Source organism: Podarcis erhardii, assembly GCF_964252035.2.
Source record: "Podarcis erhardii genome assembly, chromosome: 17".
Classification (NCBI taxonomy): domain Eukaryota; kingdom Metazoa; phylum Chordata; class Lepidosauria; order Squamata; family Lacertidae; genus Podarcis; species Podarcis erhardii.
The window spans coordinates 26,335,211-26,357,731 of record NC_138515.1 but is presented as its reverse complement, the minus strand read 5'-3'; the positions used below and the strand labels follow the sequence as shown (position 1 = coordinate 26,357,731).

The window sequence follows — 22,521 nt, the reverse complement described above, 5'->3', positions numbered from 1 at the left end:
TAGAGGTAAAGTTTTTCTAATGCTGCTTATTAAGAAGATAATTCTTAAAAAAACTACTATGTACACAAAATGGAGGGTACCCTGAAACTTTCAGCCTTCAACTGACATAGTCTTCAAGATTTTACTGTCATACAAAGGAACAAATGGTATCGCTCTGTGTCAAGGAAATTATATAAACAAATAAGAAATTATATGCTCTGAATAAATTATGAAGTTCACTATAAGCGTATTTACTTGGAATTTATTCGGAATATCACTAACGGTCTTGCACATCCTCATTAAAACCTAACACAAACCACAGATAAGAGGGGAAAGGGTTGCTGTGGGAGAGGGGGGGGGATACTGTAGCTTAAAGCTAAAGGGACCCCTGACCATTAGGTCCAGTCGCGGACGACTCGGGTTGAGGCGCTTATCTTGCTTTACTGGCCGAGGGAGCCAGCGTTTGTCCGCAGACAGCTTCCAAGTCATGTGGCCAGCATGACTAAGCCGCTTCTGGTGAACCAGAGCAGTGCATGGAAACGCCATTTACCTTCCCACCAGAGTAGTACCTATTTATCTACTTGCATTTTGACGTGCTTTCGAACTGCTAGGTTGGCAGGAGCAGGGACTGAGCAACGGGAGCTCACCCCGTTGTGGGGATTCGAACCGCCGACCTTCTGATCGGCAAGCCCTAGGCTCTGTGGTTTAACCCACAGCGCCACCCGCATCCACTATACTGTAGCTTACCTCTTCTCAAATAAAATCACTGGAGAGGAATACACACATTTCAAAACAGTAAATTAAACAAAATAAGAGCAAATGGTTTTTAAAATAGGCTACAGAGCTGAATAGCCTGGCTAGCGTCCACCAGATTTTTTTATTTCTTTAAAGGCAAGATGAAGACACTTGGACGTGAGTGTGTTCATCTAGCCTACAGTATCTATACAGGGTTACCCAGGAGTAAATTGCACAGGACTTATTCCCAAATAAGTGGGCTTTGCCATCATATAAAGGAATAAATGGCCAGACCTTCACAACCAGTGACCCACCAAGCTGAACTGCCTGCCCGCCCCCTGTATGGTAGGGTCCAAGGGGATTTTGGGGCCACTAATAGTTTTCTGTATGTCTGACACTAGAAAAACAGGGTTGTCAAGCACATGGCAAGCAGCTAAATATGGTTGGTGGGACATGTTCAGTTCTGTGGGTCACACATTGGGCAGGAATTACACTGCTCAACATTGTTCTCATCAGAGGCATAATTGAGAATTAGGCATAGCTTAATTCCACACAACAACTTAATAGCAGTGAATCTATTATTCAAAGGAATAATTGCAACATCCGAGGAACAAAAAATTGATTACCTTGTTACTTTGATTACCTTGTTACTCATATGATGTATTAAAGGTAAAGGTACCTCTGACCATTAGGTCCAGTCGTGGCCAACTCTGGGGTTGCAGCGCTCATCTCGCTTTATTGGCCGAGGGAGCCGGCGTACATCTTCCGGGTCATGTTGCCAGCATGACTAAGCCGCTTCTGGCGAACCAGAGCAGCGCACGGAAACGCCGTTCACCTTCCCGCCGGAGCGATATCTATTTATCTACTTGCACTTTGACGTGCTTTTGAACTGCTAGGTTGGCAGGAGCAGGGACTGAGCAATTGGAGCTCACCCTGTCGCAGGGATTCGAACCGCCGACCTTCTGATCGGCAAGTCCTAGGCTCTGTGGTTTAACCCACAGTGTCACCCACATCCTATGATGTATTAGCCATTAACAATAATAGTGTGATCAAGGTGTGAGATTACTGCAACACAGAGTTTTCCGAACTTTTCACATTGGTGACACACTTTTTGGACATGCATCATTTCGAGATACATTAATTCAGTTTTACTAACAAACCAGAGGTTAAACTAACCCCTTTCCAGCCCCGGGATGGGCTCAGGGAGTGTTTGTGTGATACACCTATGCACTGCAGCCGACACACTAACCTGTGACGACAGACAGTTTGGAAAGCTCTTCTGCAACAGACATGGACTCTAAAATCATGGAAGGTTGACACTTGCTTTAGCCCTTCCCCTCAGCCAACAAAAGCTGCTTTTTAATATGGTTTAGAAGAATATGTGAATATTTCAGCAACCAGTAAAAAGTCTCTGTAATCAAAGATTTGTTGCAATCACCGGAAAGGTCCAACATGGTTAAAAGTTTACCAAGATGCACCTTTTCTTAAAAATAATAAGAAAAAAAACTTGCAGGTTTTATTTCAGCCTCCTACCTGTGACTAGGTGTCTGGGTGACCGTTGTGGAATGGTGAGTCGTTGAGGTATAGTGGCTTGTAGAAAATGATGTCTCTGTTTCTCTCTCCACAGCATGCTCACTGGATATTACATTTTTTGATACATATTGCTAAATAAAAGGGAGACATAACTCATATTTATAAGCACAACTCATACATCATGGATGGGATTCACCCAATTAGTCCTTTAAATGGAAGGGCTTCTACTTGTGTAACTGGCCTTTCTCCTCTCCCTCGTGGCCTCCCACCAGTGGCTTGTGTGTGTGTGTGTGTGTGTGTGTCAGGAGAACCCTATATATTTGGGTCTGGCAAGTTAATGTGCTTGAATACTCCCACTGAGACCTCAGGAGGTCTTTAATAAAGAATGGGGAAAGTTTATGATTTATTTGAAAAGCTATTGCAAACAATTACACACATTGGTAGGATTGACAGAAAACTTGTACAGTGGTACCTCGGATTACTTACGCTTCAGGTTACAGACTCCGCTAACCCAGATATAGTGCTTCAGGTTAAGAACTTTGCTTCAGGATAAGAACAGAAATTGTGCTCTGGCGGCGCGGCGGCAGCAGGAGGCCCCATTAGCTAAAGTGGTGCTTCAGGTTAAGAACAGTTTCAGGTTAAGAACGGACCTCCGGAACGAATTAACCCGAGGTACCACTGTAGTAAAAATGTGAACTATGGATTGACAAAGGATTTATAAAAATAAGAGTTATGAAAGAGATGCAGAGGGGAAAACCATTACATTAAGATCCACAATGGAGGGAGGGGAGGGAAGTCAAAAGGGATTATATGTTTATGTATTTAATTCACTTGTTTATGTAAAATAGAAAACACAAAAATAAAATTTATGAATACTCCCACTGAAACTCCCTCCATCTTACAAACTAGTTCATCAGGGAGAAAGATTTAGCTATCTAAAATTACAACACTAAAGGTGCTTTCTGATAACAGCACATCAGGCCAGAATATGGACTGGCTTTCTCCTAATGCTCTGGCTAACCAAGGGTAGACTTCTGAGTAGGGGCTATGGATATGTTTTGACTTCCCTTTTCAAATACTTTCTCTCTCCACCCATAACAACTAAAAAATAATATGCTGGTCCCCTGAATTTCAGTGGTGAGGCGGCAATCTGTTCTTAAGTTCTTTGTGAAGTGTGTTAGGGGCAGCATAAATTTCCTGTATTTTTACAAACTAGTCTTTCAAAATATTTAGTTTGGCCACCATTTGGGGACTTTATAGGAACAATAGAGTCTGAATTCTGGCCTATTCTTTCCTAATGGCTCAAAAAGCAATTGACAGAAGAAATAGTTCGCCTATGTGGTGCCTAAGTAACAGGCATAGTTTTTCTACAAATTGGCTCTCTCAGGGAATGATGCAATATGAGGAATATCTGCATTGTTTAAATACAGAGAACAGGTGAAATCCTTTGTCCGCTGGAACTGACGGCAAAACTCTTATTGACTGCAAAGATCCTTAGGATTACCCCCAAGGTAGCTCTGGTTCATCTGTAAAATGTACTGCTAGCTGAGTGATATTTTGGTTCTGTTCAGGAGTTCACCCCATTCTTTTATCTTTAATCCATAAATCAGGTTTTTTGGCTAGTAGGCCATGGACTGCATTCAACTCTCATTGTCATTTTTTTTTAGCCCTTTCCTTAGCTCAGAGTGGCACCTGTCAAATGAGGTGGTGCCTTGCATGTCTAATCTTGCAAGGAACTCTCCACTTCTGTTCTGGCCAGCAGACATTGCTCCTTTCCAACCTGAGAATGTCTGAAAAAGCTCTTCAGTAGCAGTGGATTGGAAGCTGCTTCTCCTTTTGCCAGCAGGCATGTATTAGGAGAAATCACATTGTTAATGCTATTTATGCACTCAGCTTAAGCACTGTGTGTACATTGAGTAACATAGCCAGTAGCTCCTCTATATTCATGAAACACTTTCTTGGGAGTAAGTTTGGGCTCTAAAGACATCTTGGAAGCATTATGAGGGCAGAATCTCCACTGAAATGAACATGAAGAAGAAGTTACAGATGGGTAGCCGTGTTGGTCTGCCATAGTCAAAACAAAATAAAAAAATTCCTTCCAGGAATTTAGTTGGTCTTTAAGGTGCTACTGGAAGGAATTTTTTTATTTTGTTATGAAGAAGAAGAGTTTGGATTTGATATCCCGCTTTATCACTACCCTAAGGAATCTCAAAGCGGCTAACAATCTCCTTTCCCTTCATCCCCCTCAATGAACACTGTGAGGTGAGTGAGCCTGAGAGACTTCAGAGAAGTGTGACTAGCCCAAGTTCACCCAGCAGCTGCATGTGGAGAAGCGGAGACGTGAACCCGGTTCACCAGATTACGAGTCCACCGCTCTTAACAACTACACCACACTGGTAATATTTTACATGAGCTATGTATGACCAAGGGCAGCTCTTTTACTTGAAACAAAGTGGTGGCAGGCAAAAGAACTGCAACAAAATCTTATCTACTTTCTCAGAGAACCAAGGGCATGGTTGATCTTGTGATTAAGAAAGTGAATGAATGAATGAATGAATGAAAGAATGAATGAATGAATGTGAGATCCACACAAGATATGGTGTATCCTTTGCTTCAACCATGGGAATATTCCCCCTCACATGGATTCCATTTTGTGAGAACAAACATTGTTGTAGCCTACCTTTAAGGTAGAAGGTTCAATCCGAGTTGGCAGTGCTCAGTATTATTTTGACGTTAATATTCTATGTCCTTAAGATGGCTTTCAAAGTAAAATTCCATGTACAAAACCAGAAAGGGTGCCCACAAAAATACCCTGCTTCTAACTTCAGGTGACTGTTGTTGTCTGGACAAGGTACATGGTTCATGATTTTTTTTGTGTGGACAATCTGTGCAGAAGGATGTCTTTACATTGCTGTGCTGATAAAATCTAATTTCCATGATTTCATATAGAAGACCTACCAGGATTTGAATTCTCTGTAACTTTATGTAACTTCAGTTATGCCTTTGCCCAGAAAAAGAAAGTCTGTAAATTAGAAATATTCTGAGTTACATTCATAAGAGCCGACTCCTAGGGGCTTAGGGTTCCTTCGGCATCCTCAATAAAATATTTGAGGGGGCTCAGCCCCCACTAAAAGTTAATCGGCATTGTTATTCAAATGGTGTGCATGTGCCACATCTTGTGATTGATTATACAGGGTGGTGCTTACCTAGCCTCCCCCTTATTTTATTCAGGTTGGCACACCAGTTACATTGGGAAACTTTCTTCACTCTTACAATTGCTTTTTTAGGTGGTCATGGTAGAATAACAAGTTATTTGGGGGGCGGGGAGGAAAGCATGCTTATCATTTCTATCTGATAACTGATTAAATAAAAACTGGTGATGAAGTGATGAGCTACACTTCGTGGTGCCACTTGTGCAAAACTTACATTCACCAGCTGGACATTTTCTGGTGGCGGGTGAGGGTGGTGAGGCCCATTGGCCATATTGACTCTATGGTTGCGCTCAGATCGAAGGCCTTGCCGGAGGCGGTCGTGCAACTTTTTCCGCTGTTTCCTGCATTTCAAATAAAGAACAGCTTTAATAGTCAAATAGACAAAGCAGTTCTGCTCTGCAACCATATCTGACCAGCACATTCCCATACATGGATTATCTGAACGACAAGAAACTGCAAGAGATCTGTATGACGTGAAGACTTCAGGACTTCCAGAACTCTGTCAGGCTTATGAGGAGAGAAGATTTATCAGGAAAGGTGTTCTACCTTCCAAAATGAATTGCCTTTCTGAAACTTTCACTTTCTGTTGCTCTTTTGAGATCAAAGGGTGATGACAGCCATGGATTTCAATTGAGAAGCAAGACCCTATGATATATATGTTATCTATTCACGTTCACCCTTGTTTCTTCGTCTCTACCCAAAATGTGCACTTCATATGTTTTGGAAGGTGCTTGGCACAATGCACAAGGACTTTCTATGGAGTATGATCATGTTTCTCCCCTTGTCAGTGTGCCTATGACTAATAGGTGGGCTCTAGGAAACTCAGGTGGCAGAATGGGTCAGTGTATCTTGTTGTTAACCCACACAGGGATGGCTGTGTGCAGGATTCCTGTACTGCAGGAAGTTGGCCTAGATGCCCCTCTGGGTCCCTTAGAATTCAGTGAAAACAATGCTCTTATCTCTTATCTTTACAGGAGAGCACCATTCCCAGCAGCAGCTAGTTTCTTGTATAGTATCTCGGTGCAGAGGCCCTTGCAAGGCTTTATTCTGAATTCATGTGCATCTTATCACTTTCTGAAATAACCTGGTTATCCTGATGCCTGCCTGCAATGTAATGTACAGTCGTGGACATGTTTAGCTGTGCAAAGAGAAAAAAAGAATCTTTTTTTGTACAGCAGCCATATATTTTAAAAATGTAAGCTGTTTCAAAATGCTTTTAAATAAAGTGAAATCCAAAGGTGGTAATTCTTATGGTTTTAAGGTATGAACTTTGTTCAGAAAGATGCAACTGTTTTTTTACTGAGCTTTTCCCCAAGCTTTGCTGCCACAGAAAGTGCTGAATCACTCACTGGCCTGTGCTGAACTATAGATGGGAGGAGGATACTGCATCAACTGCAAATTCACCTGAGTCAAGGGATACAGCCGCAGCAAAAAAATCTGCTTTATTATATAATATTATAGTGTATATTTATACTGGTTTGACTCTGCGCATGAAGGTTAATGCTGGCGTTCGCTTGATTAAGAATAGGTGTTCTCATAGCAGGAAATGACTGAATGATCCCTCACTAAAACCTTTACTAGCTGCAAAATAAGTGTATGCGTTTTTCTTATTTAAATTTCATTAATAGGAAAGTGTAGTGGCATTTCCAGTGGCAATGTTAATAAAGTGATAAGGTGACATCACATAAGACTGACTCTTCCAAAATGTTCCATCTGTACAGCAGTTAATTCAATGAAGAGGCACTGATGCAAGGAACAGAATGCACATTTAGCTTTTGCAATACTTTTTTCTTTTCTGTTTCCCTTTAGTGATTTGCCTTTGTGTTTTTTGGGTTAGTGAGTGCCCTTCATGTGCAGAAAAAAAAAAAAAATGGCCCATTTCCAATACAGAGATGAAACAGAATTACCTATCCTCAGCAAGTAAACATAAGGATGGGCTGCTCTAAGAATAAGCAATTCTTATTCCAATATGCTTTAAATCCCTATATTTCTCTAAGAACAAAGTGCACCTCCATTTTTAGTTCACAAAGAAGTGTGGCTCTGTCATCAGATTAGGAAACACTGCAATTAGATTATGGCCCATTTTGCATGTAAAATTTAGCCAGCCCATGGCTCAGCATGAGCAAATGAACAGGTTCCCAGAATGAAGTTCACAGCTGCAGTGCTCTTCCCCTAGTCCAGCTGCTGCCATGCAATTTAGGCTTAGGGTTATGTTCAGACTGGGTGTATGTATTGCAGAATGTCAAGAGGCACAATAAATAGATCAGAGTTTAACTATGGGTCAGGTGTATAATACAAGACACAGCTCTGGAGCCATGTTTGTTTGAAGTAATAAATCTTAAGCAATAAGACTTTTGTGCAGGTATGTCCAAAGTCCGTTTTGGTTTAATCCGGCCCCTATGGCAGTTTATTTCCTGGGGTAAAATCCTAAAAAAGGTCAACAACTTCAATCCTAAAAAAAGGCCCTTCATTCATCAAATTTGGCCCTCTTTGAAAAAAGTTTGGACACCACTGAAGGCTGCCAATTCATGGGGTGACAGATCAATTACCTATCAACATGCATTTTGACATTCATTATTAACATACTGAGCTAGTATATTAAAGTGTAGAGGAGATTTTTGGATTTAAACCTGGCTTTGGAGTCATCCTACAGCATGAATAAGAACTTTCTAAATTAATGAATTTTAATTCTGAAGCCCTTCAGAACAAATGGGACACTTAGGCAGTTATCTCAGTGGGTCATGAGTTAGATTAGAAAAATCTAAGGGATCGTCTCCTTATAGACAAACAATCCCAGTAACTACCTGCCTTGTTGGTAGTAGCAACTGCCCTGTGGAACACCCTCCCATCAGATGTCAAGGAGATAAACAACTATCTGACTTTCAGAAGACATCTGAAGGCAGCCTTCTGCCCAGAGTGGCTGGGGCAACTCATTCAGATGGGTGGCATAATTAATACTACTACTACTACTACTAGTCTTCTAAGGGGTCATCTCCATAGGATTTATTTTTGTGATTATACAATATAGCACACTCCAGCTTCACTATAAGGTTGCAAATAAATTATTGAGTTTATTTAGCTGCTTAATCTTGCATCAACAGTTGCAAGCACATTTCTTAGCCTTTTGTTTTGACAGGGTCCCGATCCCTCAGTGATAAACACAAATATAGAAAGGAAGAGGAAAGTTTACTTGGTTTTGCAGTAGGCCACAACACACATGATTCCAACTACTAGGAGAGCAATGCAGATGCCAGTTATGGTCAACACCCTTTTCTGGTAGAGTTCCTCAGCTTCTAGAAAGGGGCAAAAAGGAGAAGGTTACAAAATGTACACTAGATAATAAAAGACAGAGCAACCAATGCCACAAAGAATTATTTTACAATCTCACGCAGTGAAATCAATGGCACAATCACCATACAAAATTTAAGTTTAGAAATTAAGATCCAAATGCAATACTAGGGATGGAGGAATATGAAGTTTAAAATAAATATAATTCAAATTAATTTGTACTTGTAGTTCAAAAATTCTGTTTTTAAACATAATTTTAATAAAAATTTAGAAAAACAAAAAAGTACGCAAAATAAAATGCACTGATATAACAACAATGCATGTAGTGTAGAAACAGGTTTTTCCTCTTTGCAAAGACAGCTGGATGAAGATAGCTTTACAGCAATCTCTCGCCTGAACCCAACAATTTTCTCCCCCCTTTCTTCTTTGGCATTTTAAGACACACTGCTGCTTTTCTGGTATTAACTTAGATCACAGCAATCTTTACATGAGAAAAGTTACCATTGTACTTTTGAGTTTGGCTTGCAATTACGCCACCGGTGAAAATTGCACCACTTTTAGAGGATTGCTAATGCAGTTTATCTGCTAACCCCAATTCTTTCCACTGGCCCCAAAGTGGCTGCAGCAATAGGCAGCAATGCATTGTATCACATAGATATTGCTGTGCTTACTCAAATGTCATAACTGTAGCAAAAAGAACAGTTGCGTGAAGAAGATCTGTTCCACCGCAATGACCTCACTCAAGTGATATTTTATCATTATTAAGTAATTCTTAGGGCAAGCAATGTTTGGTTTGGAAAACACCCCCACCACATTCCATTGTCTGTCACACTTGGCAAAACATCATTTTGTATGTTGAACAAAGGAAACGTTACAGTTAGAACATTGATACTAACTGTACACTGGCTCATGGAACTTTTTGTTTCCTCTATTCCTTTTGTGGTTTGTATTTTCAGTACAAAATTGCAAAAATGTTACATCATCCTGATAGAACAAAATGAACGCAACCAAGGTGTGAGGATCCAGAAAGGAGTTGCAGAGATGGGGAACCTGTGGATCTCTGGATGATATAGGACACCCAACTCCCACCAGGTCCAGCCAGTCAGGAATGTTGTAGTCCAACAACCTCTGGAAAACCACAGGTTCCATATCCCTGAATGAATGGAGCACTGCTGATAAACATAAATGCTTAAATTTAATGGGGGGGGAAAAGAAAAAATAACTTCAATTTCTTTTGGAAATGAGGTTACCATCAATGGGACAGAATCTGAAAGTCTGCTACTTTTATGCTTTAAGAGTCTGTTAGTGTTTGGCAATTTCCTGGTCTGCTGATCTTTGTATGTTTGCAGATAAGACATCTGCTAGGACTTGCTTTGCCTTCATCTGTTACTGTTTTCTGGCACTAGCCTGTTAGCTCCAAAATTCTTCACCTCTGCCGTCACTGTTGCTCCTAAGAGCGTAAATATTTGCTTAGACATTGACCCAGCATATAGTTTGATTACATCATGGTGGGCACTGACCAATAATTGGCAGCATGTGCTGATATGCTGCGGTGTATCAGTTTGGGAGGAAGGAACTTCCATGAAGTGCTGACTGTGCCTGGAAGAAATTTTGCTTTCCTTTCATGGCATTTTGGAAAATGTAGTTTGGCTTCTACATGTGCACTGGTGTTTTTGCATAGATAGTTTTGTTTTTCATGGCACATCTTTCTAAGTGACTTTTTTTCTCTGCCCATTTCTTTCGAGACAAATAGATTAAATGAAGATTTTTCCCCCCTTGTACTTATCTATTATCCTCAGGCTTTGCCTGTGTGGACTTTTATTTGTACCATAGATTAAACAACAGTTACCAAAATGTTTAATGGATAATTGAGATTTCTAGGCTCTCTAGCAAGACTACTTTATTTTTTATTAGATTTGGTATTGCCCCTTTTGCTGTGATCTCTTACGTTCCTTAAAATGAATTCAATTCAATGGGATTTATTCATCGAGGACTGCACAGAGGATCACAGGCATATTCTCTCCCTTCCCACAACCACAAACCCTCTGAAAATAGTTTTTCTAATTAAAAAAAAGCCATGAGAGGCATTACACACACTTCGTGGATATCATCTAGTTTGTTTCTGAGACATACTTCAAAGAAATAGGGCAACTTGAAATTTACTATGAACCAAGACTGGAATTAAAAAAAACCTTTCATCTCTATGACACAATGCATCCTATTGTTGGATGAGTTATTTCCTACAAGCCAATCCCAATGTAAACATCAGTTAACAGGCTTCTGAACATATTCAGGCAAAAATTAATAGCACTACTTATTAAAAGAGGGAAGGAAGGGTCAGTTTTGTGAGAAAAGAAAAACTAGAACATTGAACTGATTATACAAATAAAAATCCAAGAAAAGGAAGTTAAGGTAGGGAAGCAATCACAAATATATGGGAGAGAAGAAAAAGAGAGGAACTGAAGGGAAAGAGAAAGTTAAAAGTTTGAGAAGTCAACTATAAGCCTGGCACAGCATGCTTGATAACTGGAAAAAAGAGTGAAGGAAAATGCTTGAAAATAAGATTGAAGCGGAGTTTGAAGGGATTTCACATACAGCATAACTCCTAACCTATGCTCACCTGAAAGCACTGATTGAGCAGCCAAGCACCTGGAGTCTTATAATGTTACAATACAACAAGAGACAGAAAGGTCATGCTAAATGCAATCCAGTTAATTAGTGCAGTTCAGAAAGGGTTAACATAGAATTCTGTTGTAGTTATCAGTTATTAACTTGTGAAAATAGTGTTTTCTCCTCCCTCCTGCCCACGACAGACCAGGGTTAGGGTTACACCAATGCCAGGGATACCATCACCAATGGCATCTCCTATGGCAATCTCTCCCTGCAATAATGTGTTGCAGGATGCAGAACTGCCATGTGGCAAGTACTCCTAGATATTACTACATGCAGAGGCTACTTCACGGGAATGCTGGCTTTGGTGGCAATCCTGTGTCCAGCTCAAGATATAACATGGCCGTGACTATGGAAGAGACAAGAAAACGTTTGTAAAAACGTAAACCGTTTCACTACCGTTTCGAGTCAGCCTCTGTCTTATTAACAAGAAGCCTCTCAGTCTGTGTGGCGTTCTCAAGGCATACAACATGCTACGTGTGGTGAACTGTGTATCTTCTTGTGATATTTTCTGGAAAGCTTTTATTATTACTTAAAAGCCAGTAATCTGAAGAAATGTGTTACAAACGACCTTCCTGGTGGACCTGCGCTCCCCTTCCTTGTCCTTTCACTTCCTCACTCTTGCAACGTCCTCAACAGTTTCCAAGTTTATAATCATGCAGCTCGTTCTCACACCTGCCCACTCTCTCTTGGTGCCAAAATGGAGGAAACATTTGCAAACCCTCCATAAAACCACATCCCCACTTTTTGGTGATTTAGTGCCTCTTTCTAAAAGGGTTCAATCATCTGTGCGAGGGAGTGGGTGCCATGAGGGAAGAAGGCATACTTGCCCCCAGTCCAGCTGTACGTGTTACAGGTTAATTGCAGACGACTTTGGATGGGGATGTATATCTGAATACACATCACCCAGCTGGAAATAATGAGGAACAGATGGACCTCATCTACATTCTGCTGCATCTGATTAGCACTCTGCTGAAAATTCCTCCTGCAGCGTTATTATTATTATTATTATTATTATTATTATTATTATTATTACACTGGGTGTGGCCAGTGTAAGGCTTTTTATTGTTCTTATCCTACTTTAAAAATCATCAATCAGGTGCGTCCTTTCCTGCTACAAATAATCTCTCCTGTGGTTTGCATGCTCCAGTGATCTGGACTTCTCTTTAAGCGTTGTGCTTCCAATATTATATTTTGGGCTGGTGCTCAGAAACACAAGCAGTGCAGAACATTGTCTCTTTTAATGACATTAGGATCTGAGCCCACAGAGGGTCCCAACGTGGAGCAAGAAGAATGTCAGGTAGGCTGTTTGTGCACAGTCACCAAGCAGTTGGAAAAATATGGGACCAAAGGATAGCAAACATATCCTTCAAAAAGCCTTTTGCAAAGCAATAGGTAAAGGTAAAGGGACCCCTGACCATTAGGTCCAGTCGTGGCTGACTCTGGGGTTGCGGCGCTCATCTCACTATATTGGCCGAGGGAGCCGGTGTACAGCTTCCGGGTCATGTGTGCAGCATGACTAAGCCACTTCTGGCGAACCAGAGCAGCACACAGAAACACAGTTTACCTTCCCACCGGAGCGGTACCTATTTATCTACTTGCACTTGATGTGCTTTCGAACTGCTAAGTTGGCAGGAGCTGGGACTGAGCAACGGGAGCTCACCCTGTTGCGGGGATTCGAACCTCCGACCTTCTGATTGGCAAGTCCTAGGCTCTGTGGTTTAACCCACAGCGCCACCCGTGCCCCTTGCAAAGCAATAGGTCACAGCAAATCATGTGAAAAGGATTCAAGTAGAGGTCTTTGGTCTGTACTAAAACTGCTGCAGATGTTTCTTGCTATAGGCCTGCTACACTTTCCCTGTGCTTTGCCTTACATTGCCTCTGTTTTACCTGGTTTTGCTTCACATGCTAGGCACTGCCCACGCTCGCTGAATACATGGAAGAAGTCAAGTCCACAAGTGCTTCAATCTGCAATCCTCAAATCCTCTAGTAAAACATTCACTTCAGCAGGATTTGTGGTGGTAGAATGGTGCAAGCTTCAAGTTTTCCCTAGCAAAATAGGTTTCCTATGTCCTAAATAGGAGCACAGTAATTCTGCCATTCTACACAATGGCCATTCTTTCTTTGTGACAGATGGAAATTTGGCAGGTGCTTCCAAGACAGGACAGCAGCAATACTAGATTGTAGCAAAAGCAAGTTAGCCAAGAATTTGAACAGGAAAAGTAAATTCCCAGTCTTTTATGGCCACCTCAAGCATAATCCACAGTTTATACATGTTTATGTTAAGTGCAGATAGGGAGCTGGCAAAAACTGTTATAGCTGTATGATCCCTTCTAAAGCATAAGGAAGTTGGTTAGGAATTGAAGGGAGGGGGGGAAATAAAAAGGTTTTCAATCTCTCAGGGTCTAAAATCTGCAAGCTAAAAGGAATGATTGGTTCATACCCATAAATTCAATCCCAAGATGCTCTGCCAATGCAGAAAGTTGACATAAAAAGAAAGAAAAAGGAAAATAGTTTCAGAAAAGAGCAATACACTGTACTGAAAAAAAACAAGTTACACATGGATATTATATCTATTTGGTGTTTGCACACGGAGACAGGACAAATGGCATGAGGTTAATATGGCAGAGTTCATGTAAGCTTTGGCAGGCTCTTGTGTCCATTTGTGAAATGATAGTTTACAGCAAATACACTCTGGCATCTGTATATAATATGGAAGAACATGGTGAATGCACCAGTTTATGCGAACCCTTAAATATATTTCTGATATATCATGGTGACGGACTGTTTGAACTGTTTGTTGTAACGCCTGGCTATTGTAGCATTTGCCCAACATGTGGATCTAAAAACATCTGTATGTGAAATTCGCTAGTCTGTAGGCCTGTAACTCATAGTGGGCATTTAAAATAGTGACCCTAGCAGGGCAACATCTTCCTACGTATATTTCTATATTTCCCCTCTTATGCTGGGCTGTATCAAATTGACTTTCAGTCTATTATACAGAGTGATAAATTGAACCCAGGGAGTTTATTAGTTAAAACAGAACCAAGTTATATTTTGACAGTGCTTATGTCTGAAGGGAAAGTGCCATCTTTTTTTGTCCATTGCCTTGTGGAGCTAATTGGTTTCACATGCTGATCAACTAGGTAGATTTATATTTTAAAGGCACAAATGTGAAAAACACTACTTTATCTTATCGTCTGGGATGGAAGTCTCAGAAGAGGAATTAGGAACGGAGGAAACTGCTTGAAAAGGAATAGAGTTGCTAGGATCTCATTTTAAAACAGCATTCCTCATTGCAAAACATTATGGCACCAGAACATTTTGACTGTGCTGAAAATTACTGGGGATACAACTCATTTTCCTGTGTTCTTTACATTTTATTATAAACTGGAAATAAGAAAGAATGTATCTCCAGTAACATAGGGGTTTGGAGCAGAAAAATAAAGTTTGGGGCCGGATTAGACGCGGCAAATTTTGGAGTGCCTAAGTCTCTCACACTGGTACTCTGACTAATCAATGAAGCAACACTTAAATAATAGTACCCATGGTGTTAGTTTATATGGATCTGTCAGGGAACTGCCATCGGAGCCAGAGGAGGAGGGAGGGCTCCAGAGGGATGCCGGAGAGGGTCCCAGTAGGGAGAGAGGCAGCCCATCCGCTGGGGAAGGAAAGCAGCGTAGCACCGGTGGAGGAGGGGGGCAGATGGGGGAATCGGCGAGGTGGCTCCATGACTCCTCGCTGGAGACCAGCGGGGAGAGCACGGGTCCTCCGCTGCCCACACCCTCCCTGCACAGAAGACTTCCGCGCAGGGAGAGTAGGAGGAGACTGGGCATCAAAGAACTTCTTTGCTGGAAGAAGTTCAAGAAACGCCCACTGACGGATTCTGCCAGCGATTGAGACAGCCACGAGTGAGTGGCTGTCCGGACGGAAAAGGTTCACCCAGGCAACCCAGCCAGGTGTGGCGCCAACTTACGCACGAGCAACCCCCTAGAACCATTACAGGATCCTTTGAAATTGTCTTTGACCAGAGCTTTATTCTGGGGGTATGCAGATACACATACCCCTAAACATTTTGTGAATCTAAGTTTGGTCTCATTGAGGGGCAGTATTTCAATATGAGTAGGAAAAGGAGAGTACCCCTAAACATTTTTTAAGAAAAAAAAAAAACACTTTCTTCGACAGGCTGCTAGGTCTGGAAGACCAACAATAGTGGGAGTTACATGTGTGTGTAGCGTGCACAAGAGATTTTTTATAAAACATATGGTTGCCCATATTATATTTAATCCTTATTTCCTGCACCATAATGTTACTACTCTGCTTACCTCTGGATCCCCTCTCTACATCTTTAAAAACAACCACCTTTTCTGTCCCTCTGTATTTAAATAAGACCAACATTTATTTACTCTGTTTTAGAAACCTAAGGTAAAAAATTATACATGGTAAGGGGGGGCAGGGGCGGCGGGAGAATTTGCCCTCCCAGCAATCAGTAACGAATCTGAATTCAGAGGGTTAAACGAATCTGAATTCAGAGATTTTCCCCTACAGAGCCAGTATTACATGCCTACATGAACACTACTAACAATATATATTAGTTGCATAGAAAGCTTGGTTGAGTCGTCAATAGAATTAGTGACATGCTCATGCGTATATATTGCTGCATTTACACTAGTTTGTAGACAAGGTGGGCAGTCCGAATGGAAATTAATTCCAGTGAAAGTAACTCATTTCAGACAGCTTCTATTTGAAATAATTCAACGGGAGATCGGTACTTAAAGAAAATATATTCTGGCACGTAAACCTTGGCCAAAAAGCATGCAAAGGAAACATGCATCGCTCATTCTGACTCCAGAATAATATGTGTATCACTCCAATTGTTATTTGATATTCATGGTAACATTCCCCTGATTTTTTAAAAAATAACTCAGACAGCCGTGCTTTGTTATATATGTATTCTAATTTACTCTGCTATTGTTCTCTTAGTATTTCATCATTTGTGATATGTTAGCAACAAAACATAACTTTAAATACAGTTAACAAAATCCATCACCACAAGGGTACAGCAGCCAATGCATAAGAGAGTTGAATGTAGATTCAACTGAGCATTTTTTTGCACTTTTCTGGCAGCACACATGCAACTATCTGTTCCTGAGGTCAGCTGTGCCCATGTGGTGATGGCTCACTGTCCAACAGCTTTCAATCATATTGATTGTGATAATAAGGATAATTATAATAAATGAAGATGATAATAATCCAGCTATGATTAAAACTAGGAAAGACTGGTATAATACCATCTATGTACGTTCATATTTAACATAATGAAGTCTTAACTTCGAATGTCAAATGCAATATTTAAGACACTTGCAACAAAGCGCTGCCTCTTTTTGAAACAAGCCCTGTTTCATATTCCAAAATTATGTAAATTTAAACCAAATAATGATCAACATGTTCATAGTTTTGCTGGCTCTCTGGCCATGGGTTTTGGATTCATGCCTGGTTAACACTGATGATGGGATTCTCTATGCCAACAAAATAAAAATTGCTATTCATATATTTTCAATCCAGTTGAAGACAGAGCATCTAGCACATTAATGGCATCCATCTCCATTTAATATCCATATCTGAACTACATTAGGTTGAACAAAAATATAGAGAATATGGATTGGCTGTATGCTCAGTTAATACTCACTCTGGGCTCTGCCCTTTGCAGTTTATAGTAATATAGTGCACTTTTTAGTTCTTGTTATAAATTTGTTTCTTAATTATGCTTTAGTTGAGATTTCTGCATTGCAGGGGGTTGGGGTCTCTTACAGCTCTAATATTCTATGGTTCTCTGATTGCTCAAGCTCCTCAGAAGTTGAGGGAGCTAAGAAGTATGAGTAGGTGCGGCTTTGAAAATATCTTAAGATATTTCATAGCAGAGCATCTTAGGCACACAAATCCAAAACGTGGTACTGTATATCCCTCAAAATGGGTCAGTGTTGACCACCATGTGTTTTATAGTGGGAGGATTTCACTATGAGAATCACTGTAACATACAAAAAGGAAATGTATGTTTGTATTACAAAGCAATATCAAGAAAGTTGTGTGGTGCATGCATTCTATGTAAATATAAAGGGTGGAATCCCATGTCGCATGAGCAAGTGACCCCCCTCATGTGACAGGGGGTTCTCTTTTGTCTCCTCCCCCAAAGAGGCTGACCTGGAGCCTTCATTACATATCTTTAGGCACCAGGCAAAAACTTTTCTCTGTAACCAGGCCTTTGGCTGATTAACAGTCGATAGCCTTTTAAAATGTGTTTGGGGAAGAGGGATTATTGGTTGTTTTATTATTATGTATTTTGTGTTCTCATTTTGTATTTTTATGTTGTGAACCGCCCCTGTGATTTTCAGATGAATGGCAGTAAAGCAATTTAACAAATTAATAAATTGCTCTGGAGGACTGAGGATCTCTGGAGAAGATTTTGAGGGATATGCAGGTGATGGGAGTCGGGTAAAAAGAAGACAAATCAGGGGTTCTGTTTGGCAAGAGGATTTCTGTGGTGCAAGTGAGTGGGCATTGTTCGTTGTTGTCCACAGTAACGGTAATCTGGAATTCAAAAGATGTAATGGTCTATGGGAAGACCTAAGTAGAACTATTTAGGTCTATATTTTGGGAAAGCAACACAAGTCAAAATCAATTACCGTATTTTTTGCTCTATAAGACTAATTTTTTCCCTCCTAAAAAGTAAGGGGAAATGTGTGTGCGTGTTATGGAGGGAATGCAGGCTGCACAGCTATCCCAGAAGCCAGAACAGCAAGAGGGATTGCTGCTTTCACTGCGCAGCGATCCCTCTTGCTGTTCTGGCTTCTGAGATTCAGAATATTTTTTTTTCTTGTTTTCTTTCTCTAAAAACTAGGTGCATCTTGTGGTCTGGTGTGTCTTATAGAGTGAAAAATACTGTATTTTAATGGCTAACACATAAAATGCAGCAAATGCATAAAATATTCAATCTTTTAATCTAACTAGGCAAACAACTCCATTTTAATATTATGTTTTCATATATTCTTGACCATCAAAAATACTTTTTTTTTTTTTTAAAAAAAGAAGAGCAATAGAAAATAAATTAGAAAATAGTTTCATATTATTTGGGGAATACGATTGTCAAAAAAACTTTTAAAGCACTGTGACATAGAGTCTATACAAATGAGCTTTTTAGTACTTAAGATAAACATTTGGCCAGTGTGGAATCTAACTCCCTCCATTCCCAACAGAAAACTTGAAATATGGGAGAGGTAAGGCTTAGGAGGGTTACTGTAGATTATTCATATACATTTTTTGTTCATAGATGAGGAAGATGGAACTGTATGTCCAGTGCAGGCTGTACACTAATGGAAATTAAACTGAACTAGCATACAGTATATTGATTGGTTCCATCTTTTCTAGTTAGTTTTAGAAAAAAAACTGTACAACTTAGCACAAACACAGGACACTCATTCCATGAGTGGATACAGTATTTGTAAGAACATATGAAATTATATTTCTATTGACATTCAAGGGGTTTTCTCAGTCTCAGCTTTTTATGAGGGTGTTTTTACTTGTTTTTATCCTCATTAGGATAAAAAACTGTCTGGCATCTAAGGAGGTACTTTAAATGCTTAGTGAGATTTTGAGGGACACCACAGAGCTCTTCATATTTTCATATTTTTTAAAATACATTATTTGCAACTAAACACCCTTTGAAAATAAAGACTAGTATGATATAAAATATTTATTGATACCACCAGTGAAAGCCTTCTTTATATATCTCACCTTACATGCTTTTTCACATGGTCATGGCTGATAAAATCGGACCACCTAAATTCACCTTTCAAAACATGCTTGCTACAGTATGGTTATTGTTTGGATAACTACTATGGTTGAAATCTAATTTGCTCAAGGTCACTGGTTTTGGTTGGCTTAAGTTTGCCTAGCTCTGTGTTGGATTTAGGCATATGGGTGTACTCCATTAGCACAGCGCTACATTTTATTTATTATTTGGGCTTACTTCATATTGCAGCGGCTGAGTTCAACTGTTAAAACTAGAGAGGTGCCTTTACAATTTGCCTAATTTTGCCAACTCAAATCTTAGTTGAATTCTTGAAATTCCTTGTGCCGTCACTTTTCCATGCAAACAAGGCAGAGGCAACCTACACCAGAGTTTGTGTAATCCGTTTAGTTAACAGATAAAAAAATCTGAGGAAAGATGAAGCGATAAGAAAAGCAGCACCAACTGAGCATGCTCCTATTCAAGCAGAGACAGAAAGGAAGTGGACGTACTGTAGAAGCTTGCCATTACGTAGTTTTGACAGCGATCACCAGTAAATTCATTTGGGCACCTGAGAGTAAAAACAAAAACAAAAAGGTAGAGAAAACAGAGAAAAAGAGAAGAGGTGAATACACGCTAAGAGAGAAGCTTCTTTAGTGTGTGTGTGGCCTGAACTTGGTGTGTTCATCTCCAGCAACCGATTCTGTTTATCACTGCCATCAAAGCTCAAAAGTGAAGTGAACTGAGGTGAACTTTAGAGAAATATAACACGAGAGTACAACACTCCAAATGTAAACATCACTTTTGTTTTACGGCAAAATGAGATCAGTACACACCAGCAAGCTTTCCTTTTAGGTCAAAGTTTCAGGAGACATATAGGATAGCTTGCAGTTTTAATAATGAAAAAAAAAATGCATTGAAAAAACATTGCACTGATTTATAATGTACATATGACAATGTACAGCCCAAGGCAGAAGAAACAGAGCCCAGTTCAAACTGAAGGATGAAAACACCAAGTGACACTGATTTTGACTGCTGCAGTTGGAGGAGAAAGCAGATTTCACATTATTTTACAACATACTTTCTGGGTACTGGCTTCTCATGGGCAGAACTTCAGCACATCTTTTCCCAGTGTATCCGTGTAGGCACCTAAAGGGCAAAAATGTGATCAGCGATTGAAAAAACAGCAAAACCCAGAAAAACAGAGAGAATGCTACTCTGTTTCCTATGGAACATGAAAACTCCTCGCAAAGACCTCTGGGAGGGAAAAAATAATAATGGAAAAAGACAAAATATCCAAGTCTGTTTTATACTCTATATTCAGGTAGGTAGCTGTGTTGGTCTGAAGAAGTCGAAATAAATTAAAAAATTGTCCAGTAGCACCTTAGAGACCAGCTAAGTTTGTTCTGGGTATAAGCTTTTGTGTGCATGCATGAACAAAGAAGAAAAAGTGTGCATGCACACTTCTGAAGAAGTGTGCATGCACATGAAAGCTTATACAGTGGTACCTCAGATTACAGACACTTCGGGTTACAGACTCTGCTAACCAGGAAGTGGTTGCTCCATGTTAAGAACTTTGCCCCAGGATAACATGATAGATAGTTAACGTAAGGATATGTACAATTTGATAACATGCAGAGAATAACATGTGCTCAGAAATCAGAGAGAGGAGTTGAGGGAAGTCTTGGGGGGGAGGGTTTGAGGGGGGGGAAAGGGGGAAATTAATGAATATGATAGGTTTTGATAGTTTGTATGTTGGAATTATTAATATAGTTTCTCCTTTTATCATTTGTTCTACTTTTCCTAGGTAGAATTCCCACTGCAGGAAATGACTGAGGCAAAATAGACATTCAAGTAGTTCTGCCATCTCTCAGGCCATCTTCCTCAAGCTGCAGTCCTTCCATATTCTTTTTCTTGCTCCAAACATAAGCGAGTTGGTTGCTGTTTTTCCCCCCCATCCCCTGCAAGCCTTAGCTAATTCTGAGCTTTAGTATTCCTGACACCATATTTAGACCTTCAGCCTACTCCAGTGCACTCATATTTGGTGATCTGTTCCTCTTGCTATCTTCCACAAATGCCCCCTTTAAGTCTCTTGTTGAAGAGCACCCTGTGAGGAATCACAGGCTTCTTTAACTGTCTTCCATTTTTCCTTCTCAATGGAACAGTTTGTGATAGTGCCTTCCACAATTTACTTTTCAGAATCTCTCATCCCCTTTGAACTATTTCCTCATTCAAGTATTTCTAGTCATGAAACCCTGCCCAGCTTTTCTCTGAGCCATTTGAAATGGGCTTTCCCAAAGTCCACGGAAGATGTCCACATATGCTCATTTTTCACCTCCCTTCACCTTATGAATTCCAAGATGATACGGTCACTTTCCCTCAGAGTTTCCCCTGCTCTCAATTCATCAACCAGTTCTCCCCTGTTCATCAGGATTAAATCCAGGATTGCAGACTCCCTTGTTACTCTTTCCACTTTCTGAAATACGAAGTTGTCAGCAAGGCAAGGCAAGACTCTATTGGATAGTTCATTCTTAGCAGAACTTGACTGATATCAGATGTCAGGGTGGTTGAAATACCCCGGTAATACTATGACTCTTCTCTGTGAAAGTTTTGTAACCTGTTTTAGGAAAGGATCATCCACATCTTCTGGTTGGCTGGACATAATACACTGACATAGCAGTATCAGTTTTGTTCCTCAGTCCTCATATCTTTAATCAGATGCATTTGGCAGGGTTTTCACTCTCAGATTCACAGATATCTTTACATATAATGCTAATCCAAATCCTCCCCTTTCTGAAGAGAAATCTATAATTTGACTAGGAAATCTGCCAATATCACTGCAGCACTGTGACCTGGTAACATTAAGGGGACGATGTGGCCAAGGGGTAGGAAGGAGCAGTGGATGTGAATTTCATATATTGATTTCAGCTAATGAGATAATACTTTGCTTGCAGACTTCCATTTTTTAAAGGCCATCTTTTAAGGAATATGATTAGATACATTTTAATTTTCTTCTAAGTATTGTTTATGTTGGTTTTGGGATGAACTTTAATTGTGTTTATTACAGGACAGGTATAATATGTCTGATAAGAATTCATTATCAGTTAAACCGTTTTCGGTCAGCTCTGTCATTAAATGCTAATATGGATGGCCATAAAACTAAAAAGAGCATGCATTTCTTAAAGATTGAAAGGTGTTCCTGCTGACAGTGTACTGGTTAGTTAGTTTAAAAAGGAAGCAAAACAGATCTTGTATTTTACACCTTCTGATTTATTAAACGTTGCTTCATTTCAGTAGCAATTGCATTTAAAACCTTTT

At 40.1% G+C, this 22,521-nt stretch overlaps 1 protein-coding gene across 16 annotated transcripts in view; it reads right to left on the bottom strand.

Moving 5' to 3' along the window:
* Positions 1 to 22,521, bottom strand: part of NRG1 (neuregulin 1) — a 512,253-nt gene that overhangs the window by 3,015 nt on the left and 486,717 nt on the right. For 10 of the 16 annotated variants that reach the window (XM_081845046.1, XM_081845057.1, XM_081845054.1 and 7 more), the window contains 6 exons: positions 19,716 to 19,774; positions 13,861 to 13,884; positions 11,368 to 11,403; positions 8,650 to 8,752; positions 5,674 to 5,800; positions 2,248 to 2,378 (listed from right to left, as the gene is read on the bottom strand). In XM_081845046.1, the coding sequence (XP_081701172.1) occupies positions 2,248 to 2,378; positions 5,674 to 5,800; positions 8,650 to 8,752; positions 11,368 to 11,403; positions 13,861 to 13,884; positions 19,716 to 19,774 (480 nt within the window). Of the gene's footprint in view, positions 1 to 2,247; positions 2,379 to 5,673; positions 5,801 to 8,649; positions 8,753 to 11,367; positions 11,404 to 13,860; positions 13,885 to 19,715; positions 19,775 to 20,284; positions 20,353 to 22,521 lie in introns of those variants that run through there. The other 6 variants (XM_081845058.1, XM_081845056.1, XM_081845051.1 and 3 more) reach the window with 5 other exon arrangements.